The following is a 12,506-nucleotide window of genomic DNA, read 5'->3' on the forward strand; positions in this document are numbered from 1 at the left end:
CCGCCAGTCTAGGTAGCCTAGAGATGGATGATTTAATTAGGAATCATTCGGACTGTGCACGTGAGACAGCGCTTGAGACTGACGGGCTGTGTGTCGATGCACAGCGTGAGCTGGGCAATGCAGTAGAGGGCAGTTCGCAAGAGTGCGAGTTGTATAACTCGAGTAAAGCCTGCTGCATTGTGCCAGAGTCAGTTGAGCTGTCCGCCAGTTGAGGCAAAGATAGAGTCGATTTAAATGATAATCACTCAGACTGTGCGGGCAAGAGACCGACCCGGGCCAATGAGATGTGTAACGGCCAGCACGAGGCGCCAGAAGGCGACATGAAGGAGAATTCAAAGAGAAAGCGCCACAGAAAGAAGCGCCGTAAGGATCGGAATGCGGTGGCTAAAGTAGCAAAGCCAAAGACGGCGACAGGCGCGAAAAGGCAGGGCGCGGCGAAAAGAAAGGTGCGGTCGTCACAGACGATGTTGACGCATCAAACATGTTCGAGCCACCGGTCAAAAGGGGACCGAGAAGCATGTTCTGCATGGACGCGGACAAAGGGCACGGGGCAGTTAAATTCTTCGTCGTTCTGTTGTTCTTTTCGAAGCTCAGCGTGCAGTACGAAGAAGCGCAAGGTGGCAAGACGAGACCAAATGGGGAGTAGCGACGTGGTCAATCGAGGTCATGATGAAAGCGGGGTGCCAGGACGCAAATTGGCAGGGGACTCTAACGTCTTGGGGGAGCTGATAGTGATTCAGCCCTTTTGTTGTTCCTCCGTAGCCAGAGTAGGTTTCGGACCGCGACCCCCTCGAGTACGGCTCAAAGTATGAGTCAGTCAAAAACGTTTGAAACGGGAGACCAAGGGAGCTTCCGTAGAAATGAAGTGTTTTGTTTTATTTTTTGAGCATCGGATAATTTTCGCGATTTGAGATTAAGAATTTGTTTCAATATGTAAGGTATGAGCTTTGTTTGTGTTTTCGTTTGAAAAGCTCTGATTGGAAAGATGCCTTTTAAGTAAAAGTTTAGTCTTACGAGGTGTTCATTAATGAGTATATAGGCTTTCTTTTTTGTGTGTGTGTGAGTAACTTGAGTGTCAAGGTTATCGATGAGAGGCCTATGGTAACGCGTGTGTGTTTAGTTAACCTTCATATTTTTATGCGTTTTTATTGTCTAAGGTTAAGCGCGTAAGTTTTCAGTGAGTGCATGATTTGCACCGAGAAGCGGTTTTAGTTCCTTTAGCGTCTGTCCTGTGTGGACGGATGGAAGCAGAATGATGGCTGGGTTGCTCGTGTGTGTTGAGGTCAGCCGTATTCTGACTTCTTTAGTGAGCGTGCGTAGAGCGAGTTATTAGCAGACGCATTTTTTTTTTAAGGGTTCTGCGGAGTGCGTAAGTTACGCAAGTTTAGTTGCTCGTTTAAGCTACGTGTCCTGTAGAGACTAAAGGAAGAAACGTGAGTAGGCGTAATGAAAAGTTTGCCTACGACGCAAGTACGCGTTCTGAATAGTGACCACAAGGCTAGCGCGCTTGTGATTACCTACTTGTGAAGATGGCTAGACTGTTCAGTGGCACCAATACGTGCGATAAGTACGCCACTGCGATAGGTTGGAAACATGCTGTTCGTGTAGTTTGGGCGGTACAGAAGCTAGCTTGCTATATCGCTGGCTCAAGATTCACCATAGAGACTGATCACTGTCCCCTCACATGGCTGCAGTCCATGTCTGCGAAAAACGATCGTCTTTTGCGCTGGAGCTTGGCTCTTCAACAGTACACCTTCGATATTCGCTACAAGAAGGGTAAGCTTAACGGCAATGCCGACGGTTTAAGTCGTTGCCCCTAGAGTATCGAAAGCCTCATGCTCATCCGGGTTTCCGTGGCATTTTTTTCATTCGTTCATACGTTTTCCGAAGTCATATGTTTTTCCGAAGTGAAGCCGATTGTTAGCTGATTTTAATAACCACGTCTTAACGCTTTCAAGAAATGGCTGTTTTTAGTGTTGAGGGGGGGAGGACGCGCGTAGGAAATGGGAAAGGTGTAGCGGGTTTTCTTTTTTTTTTTAAAGCCGGGTGTGTCTCGGGGGAGGGTGGCCTTGTGTTCGCTGCTTTGTGGTTGTGCGTCCGGCACTGTTCTGGGGTGATTGCTTGCCCACGCAGGAGACGGAAGTTGCGAGACCTGCTTGCAAAACCAATTTCACCGGACCGGACCAGGGAGAAAAGTCACCAGAGCGCCACGAGGATGGATGACCACTCCCAGGAATCTACCTACTACGAACTAAGGGTTCGTGACCTCTACGGGGAATTCTGATACCGAAACACCGATCCCTTGTACAGCGGCTGCTGGCCCCTATACGTCGGGATCTTCCTCCCCCGCCGGAGATGCTGTTAGGGTTGGCGTCTGACACCACGTGGCGACAGGAATTTCGCCCAACCTTCTACAGGGATTCGTCGAAATGAGAGTTGACTTCTCCTGCGATGGTTAACGTCAGGCACCTTGCGCACAAAGGGCCTGCTACCAGGATTCATCGAAAGGAGGGTTGACTTCTCCTGCGAGGGTTAACGTGAGGCACCTTGCGCACAAAGGGCCTTCTACCAGGATTCATCGAAAGGAGGGTTGACTTCTCCTGCGATGGTTGAACGTCAGGCACCTTGCGCACAAACGGCCTTCTACCAGGATTCGTCGAAATGAGGGTTGACTTCTCCTTTCCTTGCTCGGTAATGCAGGGGGAGGGGCCCTCTTTCTGTGCCTGTCACGTGTCATCGACGGAAGCAAGATCCCGCCCACACTTGTAGAGAGCCTATTTAAGGGGCTCCGAAATGTACTTTTATATACTTCATGCTTTTCTTTTTTTCTTTCAACTACCTTTGAATAAACCGTGCAAGTTTCGCACTAGCAAATCGTCTCGCCCTTGCTTGGTCGCCGTGGTCTACCGGATGCCTGCAGCCCGCCGACAATGCCACACTACCCAATTAGTAATGTTGGTCGAGCTTCGATAGGCAGGCGCCGGTACTTCTCGGCAGCAGTACGGTACGCTGCCCTGGAGTACGCAACAATGGTTGTTGACAAAGAGAAGCCACACAAAGGCAACTTTATTCATTTGTCTCAAATACTGTTATTGTAGCTTCTCGAAGGAATGACATTTAATCATCATCATCTTTTTCGATCCTAGATCTTGTACCACTGCACGTTTCTCAGGTGGTGGCTACACTTCCATAACATCATAATGTTCACCAGATAGTGTCTGGCTTTTTGTGGATCACCCAACAGCTGGAGGATCTGAAGAAGATCTGCCACAGCTATTATTTTTTTGTGATGAATGCATATTGGCAGGAGCTTGAAAAAGAAATTGTCAGAAAATTTGTACCAGTCATTATTCGGTCACTGAGATCCTTCTGTTTGTATATTGCAGTCTCAATAGTCATTTCAGCCTTGATAGTTTTTTGAAATAGTAGCAAGTGTATGTATAATGTGCTTAATCCACAAATTTAGTATCACCTCACTTAAAATTGCTCCAACTTAACTTAGATGTGTCCACTTGGCATTGCGTTTAGTCAACATTTTGTCTGCCCCTAATGTTCAGTGGCCTGTTGAGCCATTGTTGATGGGAATTTAGCCCTTGCTGTTCTGGTCATGCTCAGTGCAGCTGCGAGAGTGAGCGCAGAGGAGACCTCTCTGGGTCACAACGTTTGGTATGCACACTTTTTCTCTCATCCAATGGCCCCGTTGGTAATCGTTTCAACTTGAGCTCACCTATCGAGTCTTACACCTGTAGTGAGAGCATAACTTGCACTGCTGCTTTTCGAACACCTACCGGAAAAGCCTTGCATAGTGCTCATGCGTGATCCTACTGCTAAAAAGCCTTAGCCACGCAATGTTTGACTTAGCCATGCATTGTTTGACCGGAAGAGTGAGGGGCCAAGGGCTTGATTACTATTAACACTGGCACGGTCTGGATTGAACGGATGCATCCTAACGCTTCTATTAACACTGACTCAATGGAACAGCTCACTGGACTTTCTGGAGCAGAGCAACAACTGAGTGATAACTTGATCATTAATTTGTCCACCTGTGTTATCAATGGGATCAGTCAGCCCTGAACAGTGAATAAAAAGTGGCATAGAATCAAGCAACAGAAAATGCGACGCTATACCAACCCTGCTGTGGCAGAAAGGGTAGAGAAGCAGGAAAATGCTCGCACAAAGGTCATGGAGTGTGCCAGAATGTTCACAGAATAAGTGCCCAAATCTATGCATAGTCCATCTTAGCCACATATTTAATACATTTAAATCACAGTATTTCCAAGCATAATTTCCTACATCATTATAGTCTCCTGTGCCAAGTTGACCTGGAATACTGACTCTCCGTATTTAAAACTGAATATTCAGAAATAAGTTCACCTTACTTTTTTGCTTCATTTCTAACAGAAAATTCCTAATCTGAATGGTATCTCCAATAAGCACATAAGTGCACATTGTCAGTGTTTGTCACTGTTTACTTCAAGCTCCATCTGAGTTTGAGATGTCACTTGCCATAGCTGAATTTGACATTGTTTTACTGGATATACTGCTGCCTTGGTGAATGTGGCAACATAAATTTTTAATTATTGGCAACTGAACTTGACTTGACCACTCATCACTTTGGACTAGCAACCATGCTTCTATAAAAAGAAAGGTTTTGATAGAAGTGAAGTGACCTGTATTATCCTCCTCAGATGCCCTGCAATAAAATATTTGTCAAATGAACAATGTAACAATGGGTTATTGCTAAAAGGTACTGTATGGATTTATCACCCAAATTAGTGTACTCTGGCAGTTAAGAAAAAGATGTGACACAGAATAACGCTCCAGGCCCCAAGGAGTATTTGTTGCATAATACTGTGATAGTCGCATTTTTCTCTGCCTAATTTACTGCCGTCTTTTATGTATAGTACTCTTTCCTCATGCCTTGTGTGCAGCTTGCTTCTGTCATTTGCAGGATTCTACGCATGAACCCCACAGCGGTGTTGTTCATGGCACGGTCTGTGATTGAACGGCTATCACCTTTCGTGCGCCAGATTGACTTTGCCTTGGAGTGGGTCTACATTGAGTCTGGCCGAGCTGTATTTAGGCAAGTTCCTTTTTCTGGCCACTTTTATAGAAACATTACCTGCTCAATGTTTTAGTTTATCAGTCTGAACTGTCCATAAAAAATGACGTATTTCACTGGTTATCTCCAATTTTCGAGTAATAGGAGACATGTTGAAGAGCTTAAAGGCCAACTGTAACGGAATTTCAGACCACGTAAAGAGCTTAGTTTTAGGTTGTGTAGATATAGCGTGACCTCCATGCAAAATGTTACATTTGAAATATGTGTGGATGCATCCTGAAAGGCTCACAAGAATGTACGTTTTTAATACTAAAACTGAAAAATCACTGCCATTACTGCTCACTGAAACTGACGCATGACTCGGAATGTGAAGCTCCTCGGCCTGACCTTCAAAACTACGCACCATCTGCAGTCGCTTGTGCTGCGCTGAAAGATCTGAGGTGACGTGCTGGGACTTATGTCATATCCGCAAATCACCCAGTGCACTCATTGTATGCTTAAGTGTTATTTACAGGCCTTTAATAAGAAAAATGAGACATTACCAGCTGTCTGGCTTTCCCAGGATTACTTCAGCAGTATAAAATACTCATTTATAACTAGTTTAGCCAAAGTGAAATTTTTTTGCAGTTAGCTTTTGCAGGTGAACTCCGGCGATTTTTTGAGGTCAGCAGAGTTTGCTGAATGAACTCAGCAATGAAATTTGCTGAGTGCATTCTTGTGCACATTTCCATCATTTTTTAATAACCTCAGAATTGAGAGTTACACATAATCTTTATAAGTGAATTTCGTTAATTCCCTCGAACCACCTGCCTTGCTTACTCCTCAGTTACTGGCCGCATTGTGTTATGACATAAAAGGCGGCATGCACGGAGCATGCTGGGAATGAATGGCAGACAACAGGACCAAGGAGTGAGGTAGTAGTAGGGTGATAGTGTTTGGCGAGAGACGTTGCTGTCGGGAAAAGTTACTTACTGTGTGGACAGGCAAGAGATAGGTGGAAAGTAGTGTTGTGTTGTTGGCTACACTAACTTCAGCCCTTGGCATCTGCATACACAGTTTGAGCCGATGTCGAGCGTATTCAGCTGACGTAAAGCTATCACAGTCGCTGAGTTTGTCCTTCTACTACTGGCAGATCTAAGCAACTCACCTAAAGCTAATTAAGCCATTAGGATGAAGAAAACTGCTTTTGTTATTCAGTTTTAACCATACAAATTTGAAATAAAGCATCCTTCATTTCGTACAGTCCACACACAAAAAGTTAAAGTCAACGACAGGGTACACTATCAACATCCATATGTTGCCATTCTCGAATGCTGCCAGTCGCACACGCTGGCACTTCCGTCAGTTAAATGTGACTACGCACATACTTGTATTTTTACATACTGTTATGCTAACTCATTTAGCTTCCGAGGTGCACTGTTTGCCTCCTATCCCAAGTGGGCAGCAAGCGGAGGCCCCTTCGATACAGCAGCATAAACAACTGCCTGTTCAGCTGCCAACAGTGTCAATACTGGTATCAGCATTTCCGCGAGAAAACTATGCATTCTCTAAATGAATGATCATGTGTGGAAAATCCTATCCTAATCTATGTCTACATTATGAAACGAATTAATTGTGTGCATGAAAAGGCTATGAAGAATGATAAGAAGGCAGCATAACAACGCTCCTGTGCTATGGTCTCCCGCTCGATGTTTTCGAAGATCTGTGGTCGCTCATGTCAGCGCGACTCAGAGTGATGCAACAGTACTTACATACTCAAAATCTGCGTGTTTTGTTATGTTCAGACATCATTTGATGTTACTGATGTGCAGCTAGCATTATATTTCAAGAAAACAGCGAGGGCTCACTGTACCTGCCAATGTAAACAAATGCACTGGTCGGTGCTTTGGACTGTTAGCAGCGTTCTTCCGGGATGCAAATGCAGAAAGCAGTGCTCCACAACATCCTATAGTGAGCATGCGAAATGCTTCCCTGAGAAGGGGTAAAACACCTAAAATAGCAAGCAGCACGTATAAAATCAGTGGTTAGGGCTACCCTTCCAGTCTTCATGTTGCAGCGCAGTATTTTGATCATGGGCACTGGATTTGTTGGAATTGTAGCTGACACTGTCACCCAAGGGCCGGCACGGTCAGGATATCAGGACACCACGTGTATTAATTTAATTAGTAAGCGAATGTTTACTGTAATTTATATGACCAATAAAGCTATTACTTCTACATCGTGTAATTGTCTACTTTGCTATCGCTATCAGTGTTTCACCTTTTGGGCAAAACTCGAACTTCTTTTTTGTGTTTCAAGTATAATTTTTTAATTCTGTTGTTGAGTTGAAATTACTGTAGAGAGTTGAGTATTGAAAAGGTTCTCAGTTACATTGTCTTGTTGCTTTGTTGATGTTTTGTTTGGTGCTTCAGCATGCATAATTAATTTTAGCACTTTTGTGTTCTTACATTCCTGTGCAGGCAGGATGACAAGGCTGAGTCTACAGCCATTGTGCTCAGTGGACGTCTCCGTTCTGTGCTGACGAGGGCTGATGGCAAACGGGAAATGGTGGGGGAGTACGGCCGAGGGGACCTTGTTGGAGTAGTATGTGTCTGACTACTTGTTTAATCCTGGTTTACTTATAGTTAAAAATTGTAAACTTATTTTTCATATGCTTGCTTTGAATTAATAATTGGCAATCACATCCTTTGAAAAGCTGCAGTGTCAGGGGAAATTTATTCCTCAAAATAAAAAGAAATGTTTGCTTGTAGGGTTTCTTTTAATTTTGGGATTGTAACTTTTTTTAACCCTTTGAGGGTCACATTTCTTTTTTATTGCGGGTTTAAATTATTCAGAGCTATTTTCAAGAAAGAACAAGCAAATAATTTTTTAGGTGGCAATAAAGTGACAATATTTTTAATGTGTGCATTTTTAAACATGGTTTATTGTTGAATACTTAGATAAACTACCATAATTAATATTTTACAAATGTTATATTCACACAACCTACTTTTATGCTATAAATAAGACTGACACAACTAGGGCCTGTATTTTGAAAATTTCCATTTCATTTTCCATAGTTATCATGTGTCGCCCCGAGAGTGCCATCCCAGCAAAGACAGCAGTGTGGCAGCCTATGATCTAGGTCGAAACTTATTACGAAAGGCCAGAAGAAAGGAAAATCACATGGATCATTAGAGAATACAGCCCCAGGGAAGCTTGGCCATAGCAAAAGTGAGGCATGCCATGTGAGCCGCCCGTAAGCAAGCTCAGATGTGCGCACATGTCAGAAAAACGAAGCAAAGGAGAAACTCGCAGTAATCAAATGTTAGATCGCCAGGCTATATTCTATCAGTCCTCACACGCATCATGAAAATTGATGCATGCACGGCAGTATTGCTGACTTGTGCGAGCGTCTGCCTCTAAACTAAGTACTAATTGCACACCTGTTGAAGAGCCTTGTACGCGAGCATCTTGTGGCAGTTCTTTAAGTGATAAAAGTACTAATTGCACACCTGTTGAAGAGCCTTGTACGCGAGCATCTTGTGGCAGTTCTTTGAGTGATAAGAAACAAGGTAAAAATCATAAAACGAGAATGCCAATTATAAAATGTGTAAGCAGGGGAATCAGCATGTGGAAGTAAGCTAGGGGAAGCGGGAACACTCCTAAGCTAGCTCAGTGGTAGACGTTATAGTGCATAGTGAAAAAATCAGTTTTGACAGAAGCCAAGAGGCAGCAGCACAAGAAACATTTTTGCTATTAGTCACGAAAGGTTGCACCACCTCCACAGCAATTTTAGACGGTGCTTCATTCTGAAAAGGCACGTTTTTATCAAGCATTCGGTGACAGCTGTACATGTACGGCCATGACCATTTGGGATTTATGTCCACCATGGTGGTGGCCCTCAAAAAGGCAAAGAATAGGAAAGCATGGTCAGTAGACTAATTGCATCAAGCCCGGTCTTTACAGTGCATATTTTTCCAGGCTGATGTTAAACAAGGGTAATTGTTCTACTAAATGGCTCGTTAAAATTCGTCTACTTAAAATTTGTCTACTTAAATTTTTCATTCTAGGTACTCTATGCAGTGTTGGAGGGAAGACAGTGTTCTCAGTTTCATTAATTTTGCAAACACTTGTGGTGTGTGCTTCAAATTCATTCTGTCTGTTGGCAGTGTTTGGTTTTTATCTGACTCATTATATGCTTCATCAGTTTTCAGGCCTGGTTCTAGTGTAAGAGGCAGTAAGATGCTAATGTTAGTCCCAAATGTCATTAAGCATTAGCAAATGAGGACAAGTTTTCAATCTGATGTGTTTTTTTTTTCTTTTTGAGTGATATTAACTCGCTAGCTCTGTAGAGGTTGCATCAGCACTGAACTATATTGCCTAGGTTAGTGGGTTAATAAACGTCCCTTTTCTGCAGGTAGAGCTTCTAACTGGAGCCAAAAGGGCAACTACTGTCATGGCAGTAAGGTGAGTGAAACTTAGTAAAGGTTGCTAAAGTTTTAAAAAACTGCAGAACAAATCAATTGATCACAGATTCATCATTACCCCTGTTGTGCACTTAATATGCTACTGTTGACTGACTATACATGGTTTTAGCTAGCAGGCTAATGTCAAATGTGAACTATGTCAATGTCCTGTCCTCTTGATGTGTTCGCACTTGGCAGTAATGCCTGTACTAAATGTTAAGAAACAGCAGTAGTAAATATACAGATAGTCAAGGGGGTTTGTGAATCATTTGCAGCAAGAAATGAAAATGTCTTCTTGAAAAAAGTAAAGACATTTAGCAAGCTTTAATGAATCTGCAATGCAAAAACCTTAAGACAAAATTTAACAGGAAGTCACCAACGTAAGCACCATAAAAATGTTATCATCTGTGAACACCACAATGTTCAAACATAGCTTTAGCTCTTCAGGTTGAAATTTGCATCATTGCTTGTCGACCATTTTATAACGATAACAACATATGGACACTCCATGCGTATTTTTTCCGTCGCAGCACGTCGTATGCTGTTTGTGTGAGTGAAATTATGCGAGAGAAGCCGACGACTGCGGCGCAGTCTGACGCGTTCAAACGAAGAAAGCGGAGAACAAACATGCCATTTTCTGTCATGCGAAAGGCCGTGGAGAGATAGATGGGAGGGAGGTTGGGTGGCATCGTGCTTCGGCAGCAACTGCACATTTCTTGACCGGGCGCAAGGGGAACTGATGATCGTGACTCAATCTCACACATGCCATATATGGAGGCAAGTGGGGAGGCAGCGCGGAGGGGAGGGGGGGGCTTCAACTTCGCGAACATGTGTGTACTTTGTACTGTCACGCGCACCGTATCTTGGTACTCACTGTGTGCTTGCCACTCTTGCGTTAAAGCAATAGACCGCATGAAGGTAACTTCGCTCACTGCTGCTGCCGCACTTGCTCACACCAGCGTTTTGACAGTGAGTGTCCGCACTCATAGAGTGTGATGTGTTCGTGTTTGCTCGTGCGCACTGACACCATATGCTTGTTAATTCAGTTAGTAAGCGAATGTTTCCAAGTTTCTATGGTCGATAAAACTACCATCATTACTTCGTATAGCTGTGCACTAATTTGCTATTGCCATCAGTGCTTCGCCTTTAGGATGAAACTGCAACTTATTTTCCCATGTCTCTAAACTCGCTACGTGATGCCCGCCTTTCTAGTTCTTGCTCTTCCCGTTCTTTTTTTTTTTTTTGTATGTGAGTTGGATGGTGGGTGTTATGTTAGTTAACCAAATAAATGCATTCAACCTCTCTAATTGTTTCTTCTGCATCTCTGAACTTTTACTGAGAAGTGGATGGGCGGGTCATACATGCCCTCTGTGACATTTAAGCATCAGAACCATTTGCAGGGCAGGGAACACCCTTGGGGTCAACCAAAGTTTTATGTACTTGGAAAAAATCTGCTTTGTAATAATTCGAGCATGTGAGCTTTTTTTTTTTCATGCAGGAATCTTCTTTTATCTATTTTTTTCCTGTGTTGACAGGGATACCGAGCTGGCTAAACTTCCAGAGGGACTTTTGAACGTTATCAAGATCAAGTACCCTGTGGTAAGCTAATGTTGCATTCTGTGTCACTTTGGTTTACATGCATGCTATTGCCCTGCAATCCATATTTCTTTCACGAGTTGACTACTTGAATATTAATTCCCCACCATAGTTGTACAGTGACTATGGCATTCTGCTGCTGAGCGCAAGGTCACAAATTTGGTTCCCAGCCGCGGGGGCCGTATTTTGGCAGGGACAAAATGCAAAAATGCTCACGTACTTTGGTTTAGGTGCATGTTAAAAAACCCCAGCTGGTGAAAATTAATCGGAAACCCTCCACTACAGTGTCCCTCATAATCCACTGTGCAGTTTAGAATCATATGGTGCCCTGGACACGTAGTAGCCGCGGGGAACAACAGAGTAGACTGTGCAGCTAGAGCTATGACTCACGGAGTGAGTGTCCCCTGGTCCAGACACCCTCCTCCCGACGCAGGTGCCCCACGCACTTCGGGATATCCGAGAACACCAGCGTTGCGAAAGACAGCACCACCCTGTGCTACACCCTCAGTTAGGTGTAAGGGAAGCGTATGAGTGGCACCACCTGTAGACAAATACATACCTGCATACGTGGGTACTTGTCCGTGGTGCAGAGGCCAGCCAACTCTCACCCACATTACGTCGGAATGTGAGCTCAGGCCACCCAAAATTAATACGCCTCACATTCCGGGGCAAAAGTTCAGAACGGAGCATTGGGAGACTTGGCTCGCCAGCGAGAAAAAGGAGGCCCAAGAGGTACTCCTCAACCAAGCACAGTGGGCTGCTGTGGCCAGTGAAGCCCTGGACTGGGGGCCCGACCCACCTGCTTCCACAACCCTTTCCTTATACAATAAACTTTTTTCAATTCAATTAATTCGGTACGTGTAAGGCCAAATGCAACAAAATTTCACATGGGCTGAATTGATTATAAATGCATAGCATATGCTATCAAAGTATTTAATAAAGGGAAAATGAGACATCCACCCAAACGTAGCTAAGTGCTACAAAGGAAAACCAACGGGTTCCTCGAAAGGAGAGCTTCGCAGTAGAAGAAAAATTCGTACTGGTTCGGGACTCGAACCCGGGACCACCGCCTTTCTGGGGTAGCCACTCTACTATCTGAGCTAACCAGGCGGCTAGCAGACGGCAGGGGAAGTCGAACTGATCAACAGCTCAGAAGCAAAAGCAAGAGTTCAGCGTAATAGTTGTGCGGAAACCCGCAAGGTAGAGAGAAGTGATCATTGAAGGGAAAATGATACATCACCCAAACGTAGCTAAGGGCTACAAAGGTACTAACGTAAAACCTCATTAAAACATACCCTCTTAAACATTAGTTTCGTTTTAAAGGTATTAAAGTGAAATCCCCGAGTCAGCGGCCATTGAACATAATGTGTTTTGTATCCGCATAAACCGTACCAGCTTAT

The 12,506-nt window shown here is 44.0% G+C and overlaps 1 protein-coding gene across 11 annotated transcripts in view; it reads left to right on the top strand.

The window, feature by feature from the left end:
* sws (patatin like phospholipase domain containing sws) overlaps positions 1-12,506 on the top strand; it is a 281,522-nt gene that overhangs the window by 129,698 nt on the left and 139,318 nt on the right. For all 11 annotated transcript variants that reach the window (XM_070522534.1, XM_070522554.1, XM_070522558.1 and 8 more), the window contains exons 15-18: positions 4,952-5,087; positions 7,526-7,645; positions 9,462-9,511; positions 11,046-11,109. In XM_070522534.1, coding sequence (XP_070378635.1) covers positions 4,952-5,087; positions 7,526-7,645; positions 9,462-9,511; positions 11,046-11,109 — 370 coding nt within the window. The remainder of the gene's footprint in view (positions 1-4,951; positions 5,088-7,525; positions 7,646-9,461; positions 9,512-11,045; positions 11,110-12,506) is intronic.

The sequence above is a fragment of the Dermacentor albipictus genome, chromosome 1 (assembly GCF_038994185.2).
Source record: "Dermacentor albipictus isolate Rhodes 1998 colony chromosome 1, USDA_Dalb.pri_finalv2, whole genome shotgun sequence".
NCBI lineage: Eukaryota > Metazoa > Arthropoda > Arachnida > Ixodida > Ixodidae > Dermacentor > Dermacentor albipictus.